Below are 27,208 nucleotides of genomic sequence, written 5' to 3'. Positions count from 1 at the left end.
TTATTTAATTTCTTTATTATATTTTTAAATATGTTATTTATGTCATTTATATTTTTTAATTATTTTAATAATTAATTTTATTATGTAATAAATTAATTTAAAAACTTTCAACTATCAACTAATTTTTTAACTTCTAACTAGTTTTTTAAATAAGTTTATCAAGCATAACCTTAATCAAATGTTGTAAGATAAAATTAATTTTGTATGTTAACCAAACACATTATATTTAGGGTTATGGGTTTTTTTTTAAGGATTGTATTCATTAGTTTTACTTATTAATATTTATTGAAAAATTTAGCTGAAAAATCTTTAGTAAGATTTGGTCCAAAATCTTGCTTAAAAAGAAAGATTAAGTTGGGTAGCATTCGAATGAATACTGGTTGGTTTTTAAAGATTATAATTAAAGTAAGAGAAACTATTATTTTACTTCTAGACAGTATGATTCAATATTAACACAACTATAGACAACACCAAATAGAAAGATGTTGTGTAGTGTTTTGTTGTTGGTTTGATTATCTATCCAGATCTGAGAAGGAGAATTGTTGTTGTCGTCCTACTTGGCTTCCTTCGCGACATCATCTGAATACAATACACATGAGCCTGAGCCTGAGCCAGCAAGTGTTACACCCACTCCCCTGTCGGAGACCAAGAGCCGCAACCAAGTGAAAAAAAAATATAAGATTAAAGCTAACATTTAAAAAAATATTATTTTAAGTATTGTTTCAGAAAATATTATAAACTATTAGAAAAAAACTTATTTATCAAACAATCAAATAAATTTTTCAATTAGTAAAAAAAAATTAAAAATTAACTAAAATATCTTTTCGAATATACCATAATGTTTTATAATTTTTCATACAAAATGCTAGTTGATTTGGTGGCAGCCCAAAATAATTATTTGAATAAAACACGATCATAATATTTTTAATGTCATTTAAGTTTTATAATGAATCTATGATGTTTGATTAGAATTTAATGATTTTTTCTTTTAGAATCATATTGAAATACAGGAAAAAACGATTCCTCGAATTACCTAATGGCAAATTTTAAATGCGCAAGTTCGTCTTTATACAATTTTGTTCATTTTTATTCTTTTTATCTTCCGTTACTTCTTATGAAGCCTGTTGTGAGATCCTCTGCTTGAACTTCAAATAAAAAACGTTGTTCCTATCACTGCACATGGAGTGCTAACATTTTATTCAGTCTAATATTATATTTCGATACAATATTAAACACCCAACTAATTCAAACCGAATTAGATAAAACATTATACTTAACAAAATTCTCCATCCAAATATTCAATACAAATACACTTTTCAAGAATTTAAACAATGTCTCCAATAAAACTTTAATATTCCCTTTCTCCTACCAACGAATCTATGCAACCCATGATCTGTCAAACTTAATCCTGCCCGTTTCAATTTCGATAGAATTAAATTTTTATTCTTCCTCTCATTTGTTCAATTTTGAATTCGAACTCTAGGAAATTTTTTACTGTCTAGCACTGCTGGACTAAATCTGCAATGCATGTCTAACAATATTTTCGTACAAACTAAAAAGTAAAAACGAATTCTTTTAATTAACCTATCTTTTTTTTGTAAGATTTTACTTAACTTACCTTTGTCCTCTATATATTTATTAAAATATAAATGAGACACATTGTTAATATCTCGCATGAAAACACAATTGCTTATAAAATTTGATTTGTCAGGTAACTAGAGAACCCAAAAAAGTAAAAAACTTCCTCAGAAGAATCCAACTATCACCAACATTAATTAACTTATACATGTACATCAACAAAACTTGTCAAAAACTTGTGTCGTCTGGTATTCCTTTGACAAACTCAAGGCATTTGAATGCACATAATTATGCAGAATCTCACCTATACTTTGGGGCTTGCTCTATCATTTAGGTCTAAAAGCTTGCAAAAATGAAGCTGCCATATACTCGTTATGATGACATTTTATTTTGAATTTGCCTATGAACATGGATAAGAAATTCTACATAGGAGAAGCCACCTGCGCTCTTGTCTTCTATCATATATGAGAAGAATAACATTCCTGATGGATGGTAAATAAGATAGTTTAAGTAGAAAAATCAAGAACAATGTACACCAGCATAACAATTGTCTACAGATTTCTTTCTTCTATTTTAATACTTCCCAGTCTAAACTAGTCTAGCATACCAACTACTAATCTTAGTAAACAATGCAGACAAGTTGAGACTTTAGTAAACAAGTTGTACATTAAGTCAAAGCATGATTGACTCACTGACCATATTGCTTTTGAACTTGAAGCTAATATTTAAATTGTTAAAAACAATGTTTAATTCTAAAAAATGTGTTTTGGTCATGTGAGGCAAGTAACAGCTACAATATAGCATAAGTAACTCTGCAAAGAAACTAGAATCCTAGCAAAGGGAGAGCCTAAATCCAATCAACAGATTCTACTGGCGTCAAGTGACAGTATATGTACTGCTTACATTACAAGTACTACATGATATAACAACCCAAAAAAGTTTCACACATACCAAAGCATCCTCGGAATTTGCCACAATAAATCATGAAATGGAAAAATAGAGCCATTGAGCATGCATAAAAATCAGGAAGAATGCTTGGGGTCAAAGATTATGAAAGATGGTTAATTAAAATGTTCGGTTGAAATTAACAAAAAAGAAAAAACAAAAACAAAACTAGTGTTTGGTATTTTTAAATAAAAAAGGTTGCTCGTTTGGTGTGAATAATGATGTGAACATCCTCAAGTTTTGGACGCTACCAGGAAGCAATTTTTTCCAAGAAAACAGAACAATGGCTCAAGAAGCAAATATTATCAAAGAGAGTAAGCAACATGTTTGAAGACTAAAGCAATCGGAGCAGTGAACTTTCTCAAAAGACGGGAAAAAATGAAACATTGCAAATAGGATTGGGGAATGAAGCCATGTGATTTCATGTTCTAAATTAACTTTCATCTGTTTATGCTAGTACTTAAAAATCCAGCCTGCATTAAGCAACCAGGTTTACACAATCATTCTAAAGCACTGACCTGATGGATCTCCTTTCCTGCAGAGCTTGAACCTGCCAGAGTTAAAAAGATTACTTAAAATTTGCCTTTTATTTAGTCATCAAATCACATGAAAGATTATTTTACAAGGTCTCAAACATGCGTTAACTGTCAAAACAATTAAATTACCGGAGGTAGCAACATCTTTGCCGCCGTATCTCATTTATCACTTCATTTAACTTCTTTGATAGTGGATTGTCATACTGCTGCAATACAAACTGATAAAACATGATTGTTAACTTTGGATTGCCGGTTCTAAACCATAAAGCACTAAAAAAGCATTAAAGCAACATGATTAAAATAACTGTTTCTTTCATCACCCTAAAGAGTCCTGTCACTAAAATACACCAGGCTACTATTTAAGGATGATAGAAAATTTCCTTGAAAACAACCACAGTTAGGGGTAGAATTTGACAGAAAATGTGCTGTTAGATAGACAATGGCAACAGAAGAGACAGGACAGGATGGAAATTACCAGGGTAGGAACTTTGTCAACTGTAGCAACACCAAACAGTTTCTGCACAATGTCTGGATTCACAGAGTCTCCAACATATATCAAACAATCATGACCGTTCTCAAGAAGATATATTCCATCATCACTGACGTGTTCACTAGAAAGAGGAAGAAAGGGAGGAATAACAGAGTCTTCATCTTCCTGCAATTTATAAAAATCTATTAGTGTCTCAAGAAGTAATATAAACATGAGATAAAGTTTAATAGGCACCAGTATAAAACATATAATAGTAAAAAAACATCAATCATGTAACCAAAATCACCTAGCTTACTATGCTCACAAAATTTCATATTAATCAAATAGCATGTACCACATGCCTATTTTTAAAAAACAAGCATTCATTATCATTTTCAAAATTCGATACATTATCAAGTTCTTATTAAGTACTTGATAATATGTCATTCAATCAAATGTGTTTTGTACAGAACATCGTGATTTTTCATAATCATATATTCTTTTGGCATGATCAATCAATATACCTTTGAGTCAAGATCATGGATAGCCATCATCCTAGGATACACAAGTGGTATTGCTAATGGAGCAGAGATAGAGGATACATAGTTTATCCAAAATGACCGCTCATCTATCTTTCCCTCAGTTCGCAACCCTGTACTCTTAGTTAATGCTGAAAAATAAATGAATAATGAATTAGCACCCACTTGTACATGCCTCCTTAAGGAGACCATATCATCAAAGTTTTGAATTTCATTAATCAAGATTGGCCATTGACAAATCAAGCAAAAGTAAATCAGCATAGACATCCTCTATTCACAAAAACAAGACCCTACTTCGAAACAGAAGGACCACATAATAAAAATAAAACAAAGTCAATGACCATTTTAAGGGGAAACACATGAAAGCATATCCACAGTATTATCCAATAAAATGCAGGAAAATTTCTTCTAATGATATCTTCTAAAATTCAGTATTATCCAATTTTGATCACACTAGTTAGTGCCTTAGTGGCATATCAATGTAGGAGTGAAAAAAATAAAAAAAACATAAAAAGAAAAAGAAAAAGAAAATTGGTTAAAGATGATCTGGTTGATATGCAAGGTAGAATGCAACAGATGAAGAAACCGTGATAAATAATATCTTTAGCATCACAGCATTGTTCATCAGAAAATTTCTAAAATGCATGAAAATTCATACATACCAAGTGTGTACAAGGGCAAAAGCTTTAGTGCCTCCGGAAGAATAAGTTGTCCAGATGAGGACACTGTAGCACAAAATTTACGGTATGAAAACAGTGCATTAATGCAAAGGTTTGTCACTTGTTCCCGAACAAGTGGGAGTGGCTTTGAAGGAATCTCACTAGCAGCTACAGGGAAAAAAAAGTGTTAAAATTCCTCCACCCAAAAATTATACCTGTAAACACCATCTAAAATATGAACAGAATGACACAACCATGGAAACATTTACAATATATAAAGCCAACAAAATTCAATATAGAGCTGTTAAAAGTCAATATCTGGCAATCACAATTGTCTAAAACAGAATAATTGTGATGGCAATGCATATTGAGGATAAATGATATATATACCTTGCTTCAAGAAACAGCAAAATTGAGTATCCAAATCAGCTGCACGGAACAGATTACTGAGCATACTAGTGACAGGCAGAGACAAAGTTATGACACGTATTCTTCTTTGGCCATACACAGTTGTGTAAAGAAGGGCACACTGAGTAATGAAAATAATACATAATCAAAACAAAATGAGTAGAATATTTTCATCCACAGTGACTAACAAGTTTCCAAGAGTGATATAAGGTGAACTGACGATCATAAACCCCTTGGAATATACTAGAGCAGTAAACCTCCCAAATACCTGAATAGCACATTCTGATCCATCCTGTAATTTATCATCGTGTTTCAAAGTTACCATGAAAGTTTTGTCACAGTCAATCTGCACAAAAGAATAATTAGGCCATGTTGAGCATGCCAAAGTATTTTTAAGGAATTCTAGTTTTGGTCAACATAAGAAGAAATGAAACGGTACCACTTGTAACTTTGTAAGTATATAAACACAACAGACAGCACATCAAATGTAGTTTCTATCTATTTCTAGGAAAACTATTCTAGCAATACCACCCTCCCCACCTCTTTTCTCTTTTAATTGTTTCCTAGCAAGCTGATTGATGGCATCCACTCAAATAAGCCAAAATAGTAAAATACTAAAATGTAGTATGCAAATAAAAAACAAATTTCACCTGCAATTTACCCACAAGTTGAAAAAAAAAAGTAAAGAAAATTCAAGCCTCCGGCACTTCAGTTCTTAAGTATGTAATAGCTATGGATTAAACCAGTTCCATCAGTGATGAAAACTTTCCAAATCCTAAGAAAAACCAACTTCATTAAACAGAGATCTTCAAGCCAGCTCCTTTAGCTCTCAATTTTGTACAACCTTGTTTGTAACAGGAAAAATATGTGGTAGGTAGAATTTTCAGGGATTGGTATCTGATAGGGGAATAGAAATGGAAGAAGCTAACTCCAGTGATAAATGACAGCAGGCAAGTTTCAGGCAGAGATTTGAGAGAAAAATTAACAGAACATTTTTTTTATTGATGATACAATGATCTCAGTAGAAGTTAGTATTATTTTCCCAACAACAAACCTGTGTAAAATTTTCATTAGAATTGGAGGTCACTATATTGAATCCAAAATGGATCCCCCCCCCCCCCCCCCCCTCCTTTCAATTATATCTCTCTGCATAATTCACACATAATCCAAAAATATTAACTAAATCTGAACAACAAAACAAAGTCTAGTATACAGCTAGCTTAAAGGATTATGGAACACTTGTACACAACCCAAATTCTAATAGTCTTATTCCAAAGAGGATTAGACATTTTTAATTATATTTGAATTATGATTTGGAATATATCAACACGTCAATTACATTATACGATCTAAAATGCCAACAGATCTCAATATCATTTAATCATCAATGTGTTCATGCACGCACACAAATATAAATATGCTCAAGGTTGCCTATACACATGCATATAGTTACATCCAGAATCTAGAAAAATATACATACCCCAGGTAGGTCAACATCAGTTGGGATGCGTTTACAGAAGTTGCCATAGTATTCCTGCACTTGAATACCCTGACAAAAGAACAAAAACGAAAATTACAGAGCCTATATGTTGTGTGACAGGGGGTAGCAAAGAAAGTGAAACAAACACACTACCTGACTGCACCTCACACGCATTACAGCCTCAAAACCTTGTGGCCTAGTGATGTTCCATCTAAGATCATTGTAAAGTTTTGCAGTATCAGAAAGAGCTGAGAAAGGGTAATAGTAATAGACCTGGAAAAAAGTGGGAAGTTACTTTAATATGTAAAACACATAATTGAAAAAAAAGAAGGTATGAATGTATCAAGTGTTGTAGATTAAAACGCGCAATATTAATTATTACATAATATTATCACTTTTAAATATTTTCTTCTGATATGAACTTTTGACTTGTGAAAAATCATAGAAGCCTCAACAAAGATGGTACCATTGCAAAACCCTATATGATTATAGTTAATGCTTCCTCTTTCTTCAGAAACAACTGCTACTCATTTATATACACACACACACATAAAAATTTCAATTACTTCCCCCTTTAACTCCATTTCCTTCATTAAAATTTTCCAGCAAGTGATTAACAGCATCTCCGGCATTTTCAAACAGATAATTTATACAAGTAGAGCAGATTAAAAATAAAATTTATTTATTCATCCTTACAGCAAATATCTGATCAATTCATTTTAAATAAAAACCAACGAGGCTAATACTTCAATCATTTACTTCAACGACAGAGCCATAATAATTCACGTTTACCTGTCCACCAGTAGTCCGTGGGATAACAGATATCGAAGCGATGTCTACATAAGTCTGAGTAGTCACAAACACATCAACACAAACCTGCAGCATGACAAAATAATTATACTTAACTGATCCCATATCAAGCTGACCATCAAACAAGCTCACAAGAAAAATCAACCAGTAACTTCAACCAGACATAAAAGTAATGCGTGAATCACAACCAAAAGTACTCAATATCAACCTGATACTCAGCAAATTCAACAGCCAGTTCCTTGAATGCTTTGTCTGCTGGTTGAAGTAACTTATGGGCTTCCTGAAATTCGACAAGAATGGGATTTCGTTGAAGAATATACAAAAACTATCAGCACCAAGTAGAAAAAATAAAACAATTTCAAATGAATCATCAATCACATATTATGATTTATGCAGACGAATAGTTTATATATTTGCTAATATAAATCAAATGTCAAATATTAAATCTATATAAGTTGGTATCCTTTCCATTTTCATCACTAGATACAATGGGACTTGCAAATATTTGGAATTAATCTCATCCCATGTCACCATCTATCAAGGATTCAAGGTTGAGACAAATAACAATTGATATATTTTCTATTAAAAAGAAAAGAATCGACAATTCAACAACCAAATTGAGACAAATACCTTTTCACCTGCAGAGATATTTGTTCTACCTTCAGCCTCCCGTGCAGAAAGTGCACCAATGCCTATAGATGGCAAGACTGGAGACAACAAGCCAAAGTCATGAAAAACACCAAACAAACTCAATGATTAACCAGACATCAAAACACAGATATGGTCTTGCAGAAAAGAAGGGGAAAAAGAAATGAACAAAATAAAAATATAATGACAAGAAACTGACCAAAAGATTGAAGGGAAGATCCAAAATGCATACAAATGAACCACTAGGGCCAAACAAAAATAATTCCAACAAGAGATGTTAAAATATTTAATGGCAGGGCCTACTGTTTATTTACTTTTAACAGAGGCACAGGTTTTAATGAAAAGAAAAGCTTTTAGATAATGTCAATGATGTTGTTTACTCTGGACTTCTTTCATGCTGCATCAACAAACTTACATACCATATTAATTTTTTATTTATTAAAATTTTGTCAATAAACTGTGTTTTTAAAACAGATTTTTTTAAGATATTTTTTCAGAATATTTGTAACTTTCTAATTTAGATGCTGACTTTTACCAAAGTCATATCCCAATTCCCAAAAAGAGAAAAAGAATTGATCACATAACAAATGGCAGATGCATACTTTCAAGCAAGAAAATTAACATAACATGAATTTATATATCCCATCCAATCATGACCCACTTAGGATGTTGATAGCAAAAATTATGTAATATAAAGATCAATTATTTAACAAATATATAAGCTGAGAAACTCACCTGACTGGAAAACCAACAGCTTTCCTCCAGTGTCCTTCATTGCAAGGAAAGCCGCCTAAAAGAAAAAGAAAAAAAATAACGGTATAAGCATTAACATATTTTCATATAACAATTTGATTTGTCTGGGATAGAGGAGTGTGTCAATTTGTCAAACTTAGTGAGAGGACAGTAAAAATAATGGCAAATGCCAATAGCCTGTTAGGAATCCTTTGGTTGCTAATGCATATGACAAGAGAATTAGAAAAGTAATAGGTAAATGGAGAACCTAAGTAATGAATAGAATGTAAGGGGCAGAAAAGGTATGTGGAATTTGGGGTGTAACAACCTTGCCTACATTACCAAGGTGAGTGGGAAATGCAAAGCAAGGAATAAGTTATGAGGGACAAGGTTAAAAGGGAGAAGCAAGAAATTATATTAACATTAAAAAAAATGTTGATCCCAACTCTACAACCATCTCAGCAAACAACAAATAAAGATAAGTACAACTTTAAAGAAAAATAGAATGAATACCTTGATAGCTGCACCAAAAGCTGATTCAGAGGTTCTATTATTTTGGAACATGGTAGGAATGCTTTCCAGAAGTAATTCTAAGTGTTGACGGCACTAAATACGAAAGAAGAAAACCAATTAAGCGAAGAACAATACTAAACAAAGGAAAATAAAATAAAGTAAATACATTCTCTAATGATCATTTATCTACCAAAATTCTGCAAGCATGAAAATATTTGTAACTAACCTCAGATAGTGGAACAATTACATCAGTTTGCAAGGGAGTATAAACATCTTGGACATCAGGAACAATGAGCATCAGTGGCTACAAATTTTAAATTTCAAAATCAGCCTGAGAATAAATTACTCAAAACTGTAAAATGCAAAGAGCTAGTTATCTAAACTAATTACTCAATTACTTAGAACTGTAAATAGAAATTTCTCTAACAAGTTTCAAAGGAATATTCAATCACAAATAAAAAACATCAATATAAACAAATTAATAATAGATAACCAATGCTTCCACTATGCAGAAACACAAAAAAAAAAAAGATGCAAAAATAAAGCAAAAATGATTGCTCAGTTTCCTAGACAGCAATTAACTTGGAGTCTGTGGTATCATTCAGCCTCTAAAAGCAGAATATTCGAATTAAAGCAACATACTGGCATTTTTAAAAATAAAAAAAAATCCATCTTCAATTTCCCATAAAATGATAAAATAATATATATTTTTCTAAAAAATGAAAACATGAACTTACAACTAAATTTTCCAAATAAAAAAATCAGACTGTTAATTTCTGTTTTTGTGCTACCTGCTGCAATGCACGTTTCAAGTTGTAGAAATGAATCGTTGAGTCAAAAGTTGCAACTCCCACCAATGTGCGAGGACCCTCCTATAGCAATAAGACCAAAAAATTTAGTCACAAAGTGTAGGTCACACAAAATGAGATATTTGTAAGAATCTCTGGTCACAACACAAAAGGGAAAAAACCAAAGCTTCCTAATAGAAAAAAATTCAATATTCTTTATCTCCCAAGTCTCTTATTGTTGGTGAAAAAAGGTTGAATTCATTAATGTGTATATCAGCTAAGTAATTGTGAGAGATTAATACAATCACAGTGTGCTATCTCTTAAAGCCACTAGTATAGTATGGCTCATTAAAAGGGAGAAGTTTGTGTGATAAGCACACAAACTTCTCCCTTTTAAGCCCCCCACTCTCTCATTCAGTTAGGACATAAAAAGAATTTGATATAAGCTCTATAATATATATACTATTGCAGAGCATGTGTGGTGCATGGAAAGAAATCACAAGTATAATTACAAATGATGAAGAGAAATAAGGGGAAAAGATTAAGTTAACTCATTCCTGGTTGCTAGGAATAACATCATTCTCACTTCCAAGTTCCAACAAAACATAGCCTTAGAATTTGCACTTATGGCCTAACTCAACCCCACAAAAAACCAGCTTGTAAAGAGACTAGGTGAGGACTGCCCAAGCCATAAAACTTATAAGCATTACTTAGGTCATATCTCTAGTCGACGTGAAAACTCAACCACCTAGCCAACATCACGGTGGCTACACACTACAATGCTCCACTCAACCTTTCTAGTCAACCACTCCATAAGTAGCCCTTTCCAAGACATTGGCAACTAACTAGGCTGCAATTAAGGCAGGCTAGGAGTGAAGAATCTTAAAGTTCTTATCTTTAGATATTTAAGTATCAATCTAAACAGAGTATAATGAAGCAATGAGTTTCAGTCCAATGAAACAAATGAAAATTTGGAAAATGTTAAGCATCAATGCATCATACAAACTGCCATATATAAATGATTGATAAATTGTTTACAGTTAGAACTCACAGGAAGGTCTTTGTCTTTAATAACTCGACTTATGGCACTGCAAGCTGCAGCTGTTGCACCAGTTTGAACAGCATTCATGGATACATCAATGAGAAAGAAGTACACAGCAGGCATGGGCTCACGGACCTACAGAAAATAGTGAATCACACGCCAGTCATCATCACAGACATTAATTGAAGAAACAAGAATAACAGAAAAGTAAAAATGAGTAAGGATAAAGAATTATTAAGTTTAGACATTTAGTAAGCTGCTATTTGTTAATAATTTTAGGCTAGGAACATTTTTTATAAATTGAAATACTAGATTAATCTCACCTAGTGAGATAAGTCTGTTGTTAAAATAATGGTTAATTCTAAATTTTTAATGTTTCCATTTGGGCTTTAGGCTATTTAGATGTTACTGGCGTACTGGGCCTAATTTTCATATTTAGGTCTCACTTATTGGTTATTATAAATGGGGAGCTTAAATACCATAAAACCACCAATTTGTTCTCAAAGGCCATGGGAAAGAAGTTCAGGAACTTTTATTATTTATGAAAAATGACTCGCCTGATTACCTCTGGAATAATTAATCCTGTTATGAAGTAGTGCAGCAATACTTTTTCATGAAATGAGATCATCCTATGGTCCTAATAAGTAATATCAACTTTCAGGCAGTCATAATTGCTACCTTATTAAATTTCACTTATACATCCAAGCAGTGACAATTTTATTGAAGTTTAGTTCCTTTCCTACACTTTAATTTTTTGGTAAAGTGTATTTCAACAACCACCAACCATGTTTTAAGAAGGACCAGGTATTAACCATGAAGGACTAGATATCATCTCAATTACAACAAATATTGCACATTCAACATTTTTCTAATGATAAACAATCAATAAAAGAAATACACACTCAAAAATCCATATTCATATAGCCTTAAATATTTTACAAATACTAACCATGAATTCTTTTGTAGCAACAAACTCAACTGTTCCTCTACACAGCTCAGGCCTTTCATCAGCATCTCTACGCCGACCATCTGGACCTAAATTGCAGTGGTAGTCCCGTGGAGTTTCATCACTAAATCCTGTAACAGACATATCAACAACAAAAATTTTATGTCACAAAAAGACAAGAAGCAAAATATTGAACAGTCCTCTCATAAAGAAGCTAGAACAATGAGAAAATTAGTGAGGCCATATAAGTGGTCCAGCGAATTTTTAAAAAAAAACCTAAAAGCTTGATCAGAGCTACTTTCCATCTTATAATCACACATTGTAGGATCACAAGCAACATAAGGCTTTTTACCCTGCTATGTGTGTCATGACTCATGCATACTTGACCAGAATCTGTTCTTACATGTTTTTCTGCGTTTATGAAATTGTTCAGCCTTTTTGATGAATGAGGGTCTAAGATAAGTTGAGAGAGAGATTTTGTGTAACCGAAAGAGTGAATCTCATATTATTGAATATCACAAAAGTTAGTTACAGAGTAGATATTTATAGAACTCTGAACTAAGAGAGTGCAGCTGTTAATAGCTAAGAGGGAAGTGCTATTAGCAAAAGCTAACAGCTCTAACTAAATTGTTTTAACAGTTATACATATATATACTCTAATAGAGGGATCTTAAGTCCTTTGAATAAAACTTGGTGACTTGTTTTAGTGGTTTTGCTAGATGGTAGATTTGAAGAGGCTAAATTTTTATTGTAACGAACAATATATGCTATTGGGCCAGTTTGCTTAAACTTATTTGTTGAAATAAGCAGCTTTCTGTTTTTTTAGTGTGTTTGTCTAAACTGCTTCTGCTTAAAAAAAAACAGTTTTCTGCTTATTTTAATTTTCTTCTTAAACAAGCGCTTATATAAAAAGCACTTATTTTAAAGTTGCCTTTTTTAAGTTTAAACAAAATCACCCATTATTTGATGACATTTCATTGACACATCAGCTGATTTGGAATAAGATTAGGCAATTGGCTTCTATGTGAAGTAAGGCACAAGATTTTTTAAAGGGTTTTCCTTAACAGATATGAAGAGGAACTAGGCAGCTTCACTCCATTGGTGTCTTCTCTTTCTCTTTTGTTACATTATATTTCTTTATTTTTTTTCCTAAGGAGGACCCCTCATCATCCCCTAATCACATTTAAAGTGTGTTTGGGTAAGGAAAGTAATTAAGGGATTATTAAATAAGTGTTTATCATGTAACCAATTCTATTTAAGTTGTTTCTATTACTAAAGAGGAAATAGGGTTAAACATTTTTCATATAAATTGTAAGCTGTTTTATAAGTTATCCTATAAAGCTTATTCAAATAAGCTAAAAACAACATTGATAAATCATAAGCTATTTTCACAAGTTTTTGAAAACATTTATACAAGTGCTTATGTCATAAGATAAGCCTAAATAAGTTGTAAATAAGTTCTTCCAAATGCATCCTTAAAAGTAAGCATTAAATAACTAGTACCTCGAAACCATAAACTTGTGATACAAGTAACAATTATCAACCAACCACTATTAACTTTACCCACCAATGACAAAATAAAGCTTCCCATTTCTCCTCTCTTCATTCCAAGGGAAAGCAATATAAAAAAAGGAGTAAATTACACTCACCTCCCCTATGCTATAGGCTTATTACACTTGCCTCCCCTTCGTTAAAATTCATTACTTTGACACCCCCTGAGCCAACACTGTTAACTAACGGTGTTAATATTAGTGAAAGGTCAAAAATATCCTTAAAAACCCCAAAATTTTAATTTTCAAATAATTAAAAATTTACAGAACACCTCTCTCCTACACACACACCCCCACCGACTCCACCTTCAATGGCAAACAAATCTTTCCCCGTTTCCCATTTACTCCACCTTCAATGGCAGAAATTCATAGCTATTAATCTTGCTTCTACAGTTTGAGATCTTGAGCAACTTGCAGAAGAATCAAGGATTTATGCAAATAGAAAACTTGATGTAAGAAACCCAAATATCTAATTCTTAATCTACTTGTCACAAAAGCATTATTTTTATCAAGAAACCATATTCATTATAATTATAACTTGACAAAAACTACATGTTGATAAAAAGGGCCAAGACAATGAACCAAGGTAGAGAGAAGAGACAATAGTGATTAAGCATAAAGCAATATAAAGAAAAACAGAATCAGCAACCATTGACAAAGACCCTGAAAGAAACTAAAAAAAAACAGCACAAAAATTCCTGATCGAAAATGAAAGAACATTTTCACAAGCCTGTAATATCAAGAAACACAAGATTTCCTAGGATAGAGGGAATCACAAGATTTCAAAGGATAGAGGAAAACACATGAAAGTAAAAATCTGGGAAGACACATATGGATTAAAGGGTTTCTCGCAATCCTAAACATTCCTCACATGATAAACCCTCAGCAATAGCATCACAACGCGGTCCCAAAAGTTCCTTGCATGGTTTATGAACTTGTTCTTAGTCTCCACCTCCACCTCCACATACTTCAGCCATAAGGTGTGGTTTTTATTTATAATCCACCTCCAACACTTTCTCCCAAAATGGAATGCACACGTTTGAAGTGTGATTTCTTCCACAAGCCCACACACCGATGTTCCATCAAACATGCTAAATATGTCCTTAAACTCTTTGTGCTTCTGGAGACGGTACTTGCCGAGCTCAGTGGAGTTGACAATTTTCTGCTAGGGAGAGCAGATCTCAGTCTCTTTATCTTTACGCTCACAAACCTCATGGAGAATTTGCTCAATGGTGATTTGAATTGGCGCAAGGGTTTTGTTCTTGGCCCTGTTTGTAAACCCTAACGAGATTGGGAAGAAGAGTCTTTTCCAGATCTAAAGTCGTGAGGAAGATGAGGACAATTTTGTCCAAGTTCTTCTTTAAACAGACATGTGCACATCACATGACGATTTTCGCTTAACGGAAACAGCACACGGTGTAAGGGGTGTTTGTGTAATGGATTGTAAAAGTAAGGGGGTTTGTGTACGGATCCAACAAAGAGAGGGGGTGAGTGTAATAAATCTAAAACACAGGGAAGACTACTGTAATTTACTCTATAAAAAATTATATCCGCATGTCATCGGCAACTTCCATAGTATATGACAACAAACAACAGTAGGATGAGCAATTGTATAGCAGATATAATAGTACTAACCACACAAGTTGCAGATGAAACGCCTTCCTTGATCAATGAATTTCATGAAGGGATTTATGTAAGCCTTGCAACGTGAGCAACGGACAGGACCACTCTCCCCAAAATCAACAACCTATAATAGTATGTATTCAGCCAAAAGATTTATTTAAAAAATCTACACCAATTCTTGATTGAAGTAAATATGTCAGAAATAGCAGAGAGTGAACTTAATGATAGTTTACATTCACCACTACAGCAATACAAAAAAAGATTTGAAGACAGTATTTATCCGCTTAAAAACAGTCACTGACCTAATTAGTAGAAAGTTTAAAAGTTTAAAAACCTATAGAAAATAAGAGAAATATTTTTCAACATTCCTGAAGGAGATACTAGCAAATATGAGAAGGAAACAGAAAGTTACAATATGAACAAAGCAACCCAAAGGCTGTTAGTTCATGAATCCTTAAAATAGATGCAACTTTTCCCCAAACAGATGTGTCACAGGTAGCTAGCTGGCCATCAAACATTTGAGCAAGATAAAGTAAAGTCCTAACTTATTCAGAAAAGAAAAATCACAAATACAGAAAACATCTATGACTAACACTTAAACAAAAAATAATGCCAGATGCGGAAACTTTAAAGAAAGAAAGAAATCATCAGTACTTGAATGGGCTCCTCAGATGGGTGTGGAAGGGCCAAAGGTTGGACTAACATAGCCAACTGCATTCCTGATGTTGTCAAAAGATCAGCAGTGAAAGGAATCTGTTTCATTCAACAAAAGAACAAAGCAAATGAAAGAAAATCAATACAAAATGACAGAAATCTCTACATTTTCAAATTTAAGTAACCAACCTCAGGAAATTATTGCATGACTAAAGTTCACTTCAAATAAAAGAGATGTTTTTAGAAAGAGAAGAACAGAGCAATAGAATGAGGCATCTTCTTAAGAAGAAAAAAACTATTCAAAAGCCAAATCATAAAAAATACATCAGAAAAACAAATCCTTTTAAGCAACCACAATATAGAAGCCACAAATACAGCTCTAGAAAATCAAGTGATAAAAAGGAGGGTTCTCGGTGCATGAGGCTCCCATCTAATGTGGTCTATGGAAATAGATGTATAAATCCTAATCCCCATAAGTGGAGAGGCTACTTCCAAGACTTGAACCTGTGACATCCAGGTCACGAGGCAGCAACCTTACCACTGCACCAAAACTCATCCTCTATACAAACAATACAGGTAAGAAGCCGTGAAATCCTGGCATCTCTCATGACCTTTTTTAAAGCTAAAAAACATTGCAGATGTTATATATGACCTGATTGATTGTGCACTTCATGTAACGTGGACTGCAATTCCCTGTATCTCTTGCAATGTATTCACTTGTAGCAGGCTGGACAAAATTAAAAAAAATATATATATATTAATGCAATGTAAATAACTTTCCAGAAAGCATCAGCTAAGAAACTATAACTTTTTGTCTTTAGAAAAAGGAGTAATATAAAACTAAAATGATAATAATGGAGAAAAGGAAACTCATAATAACAACAACATGCAAGCACATTTAGCAAAGCCTCAATGTCAACATAAAGCCACTTCTCTCTTTCTCTAGTTTATTTTTTTTAAAAGAAAGAAAAAAACATCTATAATTTTCAGATGACTACCGGAGGAATAGTTGCCTGGTTGCCTTGACGAGTTTCATGCAAGATCACTGAGGAACCTGGAGTAGGTCTTGGAATTTGATTGGGATCAATTTTGGAAGGCCCTGCCATAGGGGCTCCAGTTTGACCAACAGCAGGTGATATAGTAGTAGTCATAGATTGATTTGGCAGTGGTGGTGGCATGCCAAACATCCGAGGAGCCTGTGAAGGACCAGGAACTGGAGGAGGTGGTGCTACCTGCATAATTCCCAATAATCAGAATCCAGACCACTTATCAAAAGATGGATAAATGCATATGGGGCATATTAAACCAATGTTTGGGTACTAGATATGGTAAGGTATTAAAGAACACTTAAATAGTACACACTGACAATAATACGTATGAAATGTTTTACCATTGTCAAATGCCTATTCATTGTCTATATATTCACAATAACAAAACACTAATTCTAAAACACCATATGATAGTTAGTTAAAGGTATATATTTTCAGACAACAGTAATATTGTGTCTCTGCTTTAAACCAAGACCTGATGCAACAGCAGATAAGTCATATAATAATAAGTGCTTACTTTAACCATTCACAAGCCCTGAACTTGCTGGAAATTGAAAATAGGTATTTAAAGAAATAAGAGGCAAATATTATGTGCAAGACACATTAATAGTTTGCTCTAACTTATTAAGGGCAAATACAGCAGCTTCATAGCAGAACTTGTGCCATTGCATTTGATTGGAGAGGTGTATTTTTTTTCCCTTCTGCATCCTTAGGGTGACTGTTTAATAAACAAGACTTGTATGGGGATTAATCATCAATAGCTGTAATAAGAGAATATCCTGTCCTGTGTTTTTTTACTCTCTGCTTTAACTTCTTTTAAAAAAGATAAAATCACGTAGATGCAATTTTACAGGGTACTGAAGACCGAATTTAATACCCCAAAACTAAAATGGTCTTTTGTTTAAATTAGGAGCAGAATCTATAAATATAAACTGATCCTACAATGTGATCAATATGCTCGGGATAGAATCAATGATTTAAAAATATGTATACTTAAGTTTTATAACTTTCTGGGTATATTAAATATTCCATGCCTGTTCTTAAGCTATTCCAAGACTCTTTGTGCAACACTAAGATTCTGATAGAAATTCTACTTGTAAAACTTTTCTGCTTTTGAAACCAACTAATATATTGTAGCTAAAATTTGGATTAAAAACATTCAAATACAATAAAGTTCAGATGTAGAGAAGTTCTACCTGCTGGGATTGCATCTGCCAAGAAGGTGCTCCAAAAGGCGAACCTGGAGGCTGCATTGTTCCTTGAGATGCCATGGGATATGGGGGCTGGGGCTGAACAGCAGGGCCTGGAGGAGCTCTCATTGTTGGTGGAGGTCCAACTGGAGGTTGTGGCAGACTGCTAACCGGGAAGCGTTGGGGACCTGGCATGGCCCCAGCAGAAAATACAGGTGGCCCATTACTCATCAAATTACCGGATGCACTTGTAGGGGGTACAACGACTGGGGGAGTAGTCAATGGTGGCGAAGTAAAAGGACTTGGACTAGGACCTGGACGACCACCAAGAGTTGGTGGAGGTGGCCCAAGTGAACGGACTGGTGGAGAACCGCCAGGAGGAGGAGCCCCAGACACTGGTGAGGCACCAAAAGACGGAGAACTGGGAGGGGCTCTTGATACAAAAGACGGAGGTTGACCAGGAGGTGGCCCAGTAGGCCTTCCAGGGGCAACATTTGGCGGTACTGTCGAAAATGGCGGTCCAGTAGGAGGCCCTACAGGCCTCACCATTGCTCCGGGAGGTGGACCGGGCCGTGAAAATGGAGGTGAGGAACCAGGGATCCCCGTCGACGGGCCCGAGGAAGAAAAAGGTGGTGGTTGACCAAAGGGTGGAGGTCTAGAAACAGGATTTGAGGTCATAGGAGGCCGATTAAGATTCAAATTGTGCATATTATTAGCTAGTGCATCAGGAGCGCCCCTGATGTTAGGGATGTAATTAGGGGGAGGTGGCTGTGCAGTGTTACTGCCGGGTCTAGGTGCCCCTGGAGGCACAGGAGCAGCCATTGCTGAATCGAATCAAATCAAATCAAATCCGAGGTCAATTTCTAACAATCCTCCTTCTGCTTCACCAGATTATCTAACTAGTACCGTGAAAATAAAGATCCAAATCTACAGGAAACACAGATTCATAAATCATCACAATATTCCAGAAATTTGAGAGGAAAAAAACGCAGTAGAATAACAAATGAGCGCGCAATCGAGGAAGCAATCCGGTAAATGAAAATGATCGAAACGGAAAGCAAACCGCGGTCGAGTAAGGGAATGCAGGGAAAACCTGGTGCGAGATCGGTCGAATCTGCAAAAATGGGACCGGGAAGAGCTTAGATCGGAAAGGGGGGTTTTAGAGAGTGGTTAAAGGTGCGTGAAAAAAAGCCTATTATATTATATCACAGCCTATTTGTTTCTTCGATCATGTGTAACCGTTTGGTTCGGGTTATTTCCAATTGCCAAACCTGCGCAATGTTTTTATCAACTAGTGGTCCAAATAGGTTTTTTTTTTGGGGGGGGGGGGGGGGGGTCCTAAATATTCAGTGTATTATTGAATTATATTTAGATTATAAAAAAAATGCTCAGAATATTTTTGAATTAGATTTAGTAGGTTTAATTTAATTGAAGAAATGATTTATTAATTTAGGAGAAGAAAATCACACTCTAATTCAAATTAGAGAAAGTCTTTACACATTCCTTTAAAAAAAAGATATTTATATTACTTTACCTTAAAAATAAACATGGCAACTAGGTGGGGGTGAGTATGGGTATTGTCTCCTAGTTCCCGTACCCATCTCATCCCAAGTTCATATTTAAAAAAAAATTATATGAAAATATGATTTTTAAAAAATGATTATTACACATTTATTTTTAATTATTTGTATTTGCAGTGCATTTATTTATAAAAATCATCAAGCAAAAAATCTTAAATTATGTAATAATTCTTAAAAAAAAACAAGTATTTAATAAAATTTTAATAATTTCATCATCGGGGGTGCGAGTATGAAAATGGGTATGGGACGGGTAATGACATCCCTATCCCCGACCTTGATTAAAAAAGTCAGATAATCCTCAAACTCGAACCCGTATCCAATCAATGGGATATTTCTCATCAAAATCAGGATAGATTTAGTCGGATATCCACGCATAAGAGTTCCACTGTCATGCTTACTTAAAGAGGCACTTAACAATTTTTTAAAATTGTTAAAAGTCTTTATTTGAATATTTAACCTAATTGTATGTCTAAAACTCAGACATATGAAATAATTAACGTCAATTTATCAAGCATCTAAACATGTTAGTTCCTTCATCCTTTTTACATGATCTTTTTTCAAAGAATGTTATTGTTTTCTAATTGTCTATTTGTATTAATTATTTTTTCTAAGTATCCTTATTTAACTAAGATTTTTTAACCAAAAATAATAAAAATTTAAATATATTTTTCATACTTCTAATATATTTTTTTAGTTTATTATCTAAAAATATTTTTATTTTATTTTATTATCTATCATTTTCATTTTATTTGCTTTGATAAAGTAATGATGTGATAAATTTACAGAGTATCACATCATTACTTAACAGACTTAGACTAATGATAAATATCAAAAATTTAAAATTTAAAAATGTCATATAGTAAAATAAAAAAATTATCTTTTAAGTAATAAACTAAAAAAATATATTACAAGTATGAAAAAGTCAATAATGAATATTGAAAGTTAATGAGATAAACTAATTCTTTTTTCTTATAAAAATTGAGGAAGATAGATAACTATTAAATAGAAAAAGAGATATGATTAAATTAATAAAAAAAAGATAATTTCGATGTTATAAATTATTAACTAAATTATTGTGTCATACTATGTAAGATTTTTTTTTTTTACAAAAACTACATCACATCAATTCATTGATAAAAGTATGGACAATATAAGTAGAAATAGGGTCATAAATTTTGAGTTTAGTATGAGATGTTGCTTGGTAAACAACATTATTTGTTTGTCTCTTAACAAAGTATATTCTAAGATTTGAAAAAAAAAATCTATTTATTTATATATTTGTGACCGTATTGCATTAATAAACATTAAATACTTCCCGTAAAAAAAACATTAAATACTATAAGTATTAAAAGAAAAGGTAAGCACGTTTAGGATTTGGTTGAATAATATATTTGCAAGCACTTAGGAAAGAATATAAGAATGTAAATTGAATTATTTTTTTCATAAGCTAAAATCAACATTTTTTATGGAAAGCTAAAATTAACCTATGCTTCAATTTTTGGAGAACTAAAATGAGAGTATTTTAAAAAGTTGATTGCATAAATTGATTTTTTAAAAAATAAAAATTTAACTCAATTTACTTTCTTATTTCCTTCTTCTATAAATAAATTTTTTTTATCCAAATATAGCCTTAATATTTTAAAAACCTACAAATATCAAATATTTTCTTTATATAATAAATAAGAAGACTAGTAGGAAAATTTTAGAAATATTCTTAGAAAAAATAATTTATGCACTCATAATGGAAAAAAAATTACACCATCATTTAATTATAAACCGCCATACAAAATATTTATTATTTTTTATAATAATTATCTAAAAAATCATATTCATAATTTATTATTATTTAATAATTTTGTTATGTATAAAACACAATAATGTACCAAAAATATATTCTTAATAAATAAGTAAAATTTATTATGCTTAATTACACATTTGATTATCTAAATATCATAATTGTGGAATTTTGATTTCTTAAATTATAATTTTCATTAAAGAATTTTAAAAAGTTGACATAACACTGAATGATAATGTGACAACAATATTTTTTTCTTGTTTGAATTATTTTTCAGTGTAGCTTAATTATATTTTTTATTCTCATAATTTTTGAGTCCTAAGGAACCAAAAATCATAATTAAATTGGATCATCATATATGTCAAATAACATATTAGCATTCATGTTATGGATGGAAATATCAACATTTTTAATATTTATTGAAATGAAATATTTATCAACTTTATTAATAATCAATCTTTAATCTCTCTGTTAAAAAATTTAATTAATCTTTTTTAATGAAATCACCTTTTTTAGTCACGTTTTCATTTTTAGTAAAAAAATTTATCTTAACCATATTTTTTTTCATATAGAAGATTCAAACTTTAATTAAAAGTCTAGGTCAAGAAGTAAAGTACCACTCCCTTGTTATCAAAATTACACAATTACTTAGGATCTTAGAAAATCCAATTTAGAACCTACAAATCAAAACCACATAATTACAGAATTTAAACGATAAAAATGTATTTAAAGCAACTTTAACTAGAGTTTCTCTTCCCATTAATTAACACAGGAGACAACAAGTTGGGATTGAAAGTTTTTGTTTCCATTAAAACAATGGTTGTAGATGGGAATTGCAGAAAGACGGTGGCTGGAGTGTTGAGTCGTTTTCGTTGGAAAGTTACAAAAAAAGGTGCACAAAGTTTTGTGTGTTGAAGGTGAAATTCCACGTGGGCAGACACAGTCGGTGGAGGCGAGAATGCGTTCCGCGTTCGTAACGGATTTTACCTCGAATCTCGAGCTTTTTCAACTCACTCTCACACTCGCACACTTCCCCACTTCACTTCCATTTCCATTCCCGTTCATTCAATCTCGTGCACGCATGCCTCAAATTTTAATTTCTCTCTCCCCACCATGACCTCTCACGCGCCGCCAGAGGACGACGACGCACCTCCTCGCCGCCGGTGATTCCTCCGCCGACATGCTTCGGGAGTCCAAAACCATCCACCTCCGGCGCGCCGTCGCCGCCTCGTTCTTCTTCGCCACTGTTTCTCTCTCTTGCTTGGTCCTCCTCGGAGACGTTGATTCGCACCGGTTCCTATCCAGCTTCCATTCCTCTTATTCTCTGTCTGGCTTTACTCGCATTTTTCCGTCCGTGTATAACGATCCCGTCGCGGTCAGTTTCCTAGCTCCTCTTCTCTCTCGCGTTACGCAACATTTTCCTGCTACCGTTACAGCGCAATTGAGTTAGTTCACCGTTTTCGTATGTTTAATTACTGCATTGTCTTATTATCTGTTGAGCACATATTAATTTGCTATACATAATTAGTGCGCTGTCTTATCTATTTGCATTGTCTTATGTATAGTGTGTTTTGCACGTTTCGGATGTAATTTTCCACATCTTAGATGAGACTTTAAGAAGTTAGCAGTTATAGAAGGTGATTTCCTTCTTTTCAACGAGTTTCTAAAGACGCTTGTAGTTGCTCTAGCTTTATCGTGTTTGTTTGCTTTTGCTGTGTTATTTTACTGATTGAAATGCAATGGAAGCTCTAATTTCTTTTGAGAATTTGAATACTCTGGACATTTTTTTGAGACTGTGTTTTATGCATAAAATCGAGAGACGCCAGAAACCTGAGGAATTAATAATGTTGTACCAATTACAATAATTGCCGACCGAAATTATGTGTTATAAGTTTCTTTAATCGATATCTTTGCAAGTTTAATTGGATCTTTTTGAAACCATTACTCGGGAAAGATCCAGGATAAATAATTACTGTATTATTTTGCTTTTTATTTGTTTTTGGAATTTCTGCATGTTGAATAGTCTATAGAGGAAGACGAGCTACTTAATTATGGGCAAAATTTGGACTATCACCTGATATGCATGATTAGCTAAATGGATAATCTGATTTGTTCAAGTTTACTAAGCACTATTTTAAGTATTCACAATCACAAGTGTTGCTTAACCTTCTGAATGTATACGGTATTGGTATCTAAAAAATGGGCAAACAGGTTTATTAACTACTAATTTAATTGATTAGAAACAATAGCTGGTGATTTCCCAATATAAATTCTTGTAGCCTCTGTTGATCTGGATTGTTGGTCATTACAAAATATAGATAGATTGTCCTGTGCTAACAGTGACGGTGTTTTCATACTTATGTCATTCTCTGGTCTTAGGAATAAAGTTAATCTAAACGTGAACATTTATAAACACTAGATCCATTAGTTTTATTCAGTTTCATAAGCACAATCATTACCTTCATGAAAGTATTACCATTTTACCATGAGATTATCTTGATGCTAATCTGCAGCCCCACTCAGAAGTACTATTTATTTTCACTGCTGTAGTGTTGCTGTTTATGTGTGCAATTTGTTTGAAAAGGTATATTCATCATTCTTTTTGAATTGACTCTCCTGCAGACTAGCAATGAATATCCACTTGAAAAGATCCTGAATGACGCTGCCATGAAAGACAGAACTGTAATCTTGACCACATTAAATGAAGCATGGGCAACTCCAAATTCAGTCATCGATCTTTTCCTTGAGAGCTTTAGAATAGGAGATCGTACCAGTACATTTTTAAATCATTTGGTAATTATTGCATTGGACCAAAAGGCATTTGCACGCTGTCAGGTTATACATACCCATTGCTTTTCTCTTGTTAGTGAAGAAGCCGACTTTCATGAAGAAGCATATTTTATGACTCCTCGCTACTTGATGATGATGTGGAAAAGGATTGATTTCCTACGTACTGTTCTTGAGATGGGGTACAATTTTGTGTTTACAGTAAGTTATTTTTTCCATCACTGACCTCTTGAAGCTCACATGGCCTGACTTGTGTAAACCTTAATGTTGTTTGAATTTTTTCAGCCATGGAAACATTCTCAAAGTTGTGAAGTTTATTGTTTTTTTGTGATTGATTTTCATATGATAATGCTTAATGGGAAAAAATTTCTGGTATATGACTGGGGGAATGAGTTACTTATGAGTTGACCCTGTTTCAATTAATGAGCTAATTAGTTGCATTTCACAAGCAAATAATGTATTGATTGTAGCAATGCATAAGGGATTTATCTTTTTGGCAAAAGTATGGAATATACTGGATTTTTGTTTGAGTTTAATTTTGATACATTTAAAACTGTAACTATATTAGAAATCATCTTAGATAAGTAATGTTGTGGGAGGATTTTTAATTACTGTTTTTTGGTATAGTTTGATAAGGAAATTTAAAATTTATAGTGGTTAATGTAAAATTCTATTCCTTAGTTATTATGGTCCTAGAAAATTGAAAACTCCTTCTCGTTTGAAGTTTTGTTTAATTTAAGAAAACATTTTTTTTGCTATATTTTAATAATGAATTTTTGATTGATAATTATAAATTGTAATTTCTAATTGAAAAGGGAAATGAAATCAGAATGTTTTATCATTTCTTCACATCGAAGTATAGAGGTGGTAAACACTGACTGTATGTTGAAGATAAACTTCTGCCTCTAACTTTCTTTTCTGAATTTCATTTGAACTGATGCAACAATAATACCAAGCTTTTGCAAAGCTCCACTAAAATTAGTTACCAAATCAATTTTGCAACTGATAGGAACAACCATATCAGTGCATAGTTTCATTGCAGTTAAGTTTAGGTTATGCATTTTATCGTTGCTGTTCTTATTGTATCTTCCTATGTTGTGTTTTCTTTTTCAGGAAAGGGGAAAATATAAAAAGGACAGGACTTAAAAAAAAAAATCCATAGAAGAAGCTAGATAAATTTCTGAAGTGTCTTAATTAGATTCTTATTTTGGTGTTCTTATTCCAGGATGCTGATATCATGTGGTTCAGGGACCCTTTTCCGCAGTTTGACCTTCATGCAGATTTCCAGATAGCGTGTGATCATTTCACAGGTGGATTTGATGATGTACAGAACAGACCCAACGGAGGGTTCAACTATGTAAAATCCAATAATAGGTCAATAGAGTTTTACAAATTCTGGTACTCTTCACGAGAAACCTATCCTGGATACCATGATCAAGATGTCCTTAACTTCATCAAGGTTCATCCTTTCATTACTGATATTGGACTCAAGATGAGGTTTTTGGATACAACTAATTTTGGTGGTCTTTGTGAACCAAGTAGGGATTTAAACCAAGTCTGTACGATGCATGCAAACTGTTGCTTGGGTATGGATAGCAAACTTCACGATCTTAGAATTATGCTCCAGGATTGGAAACATTATTTATCCTTGCCACCAAGTTTGAAGAGGTTGTCAGTTGTTTCCTGGAGGGTTCCTCAGAAATGCAGGTTGGCCATATACTCAAGCCTTTGAATATTTATAATTTAACATTGTTTTTTGCTTACCATTCTGACACTACTCTTTATGACTTTTCATTTTTTGTTCATAATGGGCTGAAATTTCTCCTCAGCATTGAATCTCTCTTGCACCCTAATTCAACAGAAAAGAGTGTTGAAGAATAAAATATTCATTGCATGAGCTACATTTCTCTGTCTTAAATGTGGAAGTTCAATGGTGCTCTTGGATGAAAGGTTTGGTTAAGGTTTGAACAGGAATCAATTTGGCTAAACCAACATTTGATGGAAGATTCCTTCCTTGTAAAAGTACACTTAGGCAATGTAATATGTAACACACTGTTCAATTCGTTGATTTTTTGTGTTTCTTAGTGCAAATTTTCTGTGTGATTTGCACAATTTTGTGCAACATTATGTTCTAGTGGAACTAATTTCCGATCCTCAAAAGTCAACATCCATCATGTCTTCCTCTCTTCCCTCAATGAAGTACAGAAACGGAGAATAGTTGAAAATGGTGTTGATGGCTGATTCGAGTGCTACTTTCTGCATTGAATCATTGCCCTGCTTCCCTTTCTTTGCTAACGCAATTACTAATTACTAATTTTGCTGGTAGGGAGTAGGGACTTATACCTGTCCATGGATTTGACCAAAGTGACTGCTTTTTTAAATTCTGTAGCACTTCGGAGGGATGGTATGCAGACAGGGTCCTACATGAATGTGGACAAGAGAACCAGCTAAAAATGTTTTTCGGAGAAATTTGTATGGATGAAGTTCGTATTTTTTTGTTACCATCGGTATTTTCCTTCGGAATGATGTCGTATTTTGAATCGAGATTTCTTATTCTTACTAAACTTCTCTCTCTCTCTCTTCATCCTATTATTTATCTTAGTTGTTTTTTCTCCTATCATTGTCTCTAATCTTATTTGTTAAACTTCTCTAGTAAATATGGTTGAATTTACACTTATTTGAAGTATGATGCTTTTGGTTGTGGTTGAATGAATTTTCTATAAGCATTTATACGAAAAAAATGAAATAAATTTCTTATTAACTAAATTAGGTTTTACGTAAAATAATTTGTAAAAGTTATCTCATATTAACTTATTCAAAAACTTATTTAAACTAATTTTATCTTATAAAATTATTTTGATTTTTTTATTTTACGTGTTTAAATTTA

At 33.0% G+C, this 27,208-nt stretch overlaps 2 protein-coding genes across 4 annotated transcripts; one reads left to right on the top strand and one right to left on the bottom strand.

The window, feature by feature from the left end:
* Positions 1-1,670: 1,670 nt before the first annotated feature.
* Positions 1,671-19,411, bottom strand: LOC100797752 (protein transport protein Sec24-like At4g32640). Its single transcript, XM_003535703.5, has 25 exons — positions 19,253-19,411; positions 18,166-19,086; positions 16,919-17,152; positions 16,573-16,647; positions 15,921-16,019; positions 15,279-15,390; positions 12,097-12,224; positions 11,157-11,282; positions 10,109-10,189; positions 9,544-9,621; positions 9,318-9,410; positions 8,808-8,862; positions 8,055-8,131; positions 7,633-7,704; positions 7,407-7,490; positions 6,768-6,887; positions 6,615-6,683; positions 5,403-5,480; positions 5,117-5,255; positions 4,730-4,894; positions 4,053-4,198; positions 3,535-3,714; positions 3,189-3,277; positions 3,042-3,073; positions 1,671-2,060 (listed from the first exon to the last, which is right to left on the bottom strand). The coding sequence occupies exons 2-25, from the start codon at positions 18,979-18,981 to the stop codon at positions 1,951-1,953; spliced, it is 3,258 nt and encodes a 1,085-aa protein (XP_003535751.1). The 5' UTR covers positions 18,982-19,086; positions 19,253-19,411; the 3' UTR covers positions 1,671-1,950.
* A 2,889-nt stretch (positions 19,412-22,300) lies between these two features.
* Positions 22,301-26,481, top strand: LOC100797202 (uncharacterized protein At4g15970). Of its 3 annotated transcripts, none has more exons than XM_003535702.5 (4): positions 22,301-22,909; positions 24,157-24,522; positions 25,547-26,028; positions 26,151-26,481. In XM_003535702.5, the coding sequence occupies exons 1-4, from the start codon at positions 22,715-22,717 to the stop codon at positions 26,200-26,202; spliced, it is 1,095 nt and encodes a 364-aa protein (XP_003535750.1). In that variant the 5' UTR covers positions 22,301-22,714; the 3' UTR covers positions 26,203-26,481. The 3 variants fall into 3 exon arrangements, with proteins under 3 accessions (XP_003535750.1, XP_014618915.1, XP_006589719.1); XM_014763429.3 differs by having other exon boundaries at positions 22,305-22,909; positions 26,133-26,481; XM_006589656.4 differs by lacking the exon at positions 26,151-26,481 and having other exon boundaries at positions 22,306-22,909; positions 25,547-25,780; positions 25,864-26,006.
* The last annotated feature ends 727 nt before the right edge of the window (positions 26,482-27,208 follow it).

The sequence above is a fragment of the Glycine max genome, chromosome 10 (genome assembly GCF_000004515.6).
Source record: "Glycine max cultivar Williams 82 chromosome 10, Glycine_max_v4.0, whole genome shotgun sequence".
In the NCBI taxonomy this organism is placed as follows: Eukaryota; Viridiplantae; Streptophyta; class Magnoliopsida; order Fabales; family Fabaceae; genus Glycine; species Glycine max.
The sequence above is the reverse complement of the archived record's forward strand: the minus strand, read 5'-3'. Positions and strand labels throughout refer to the sequence as shown.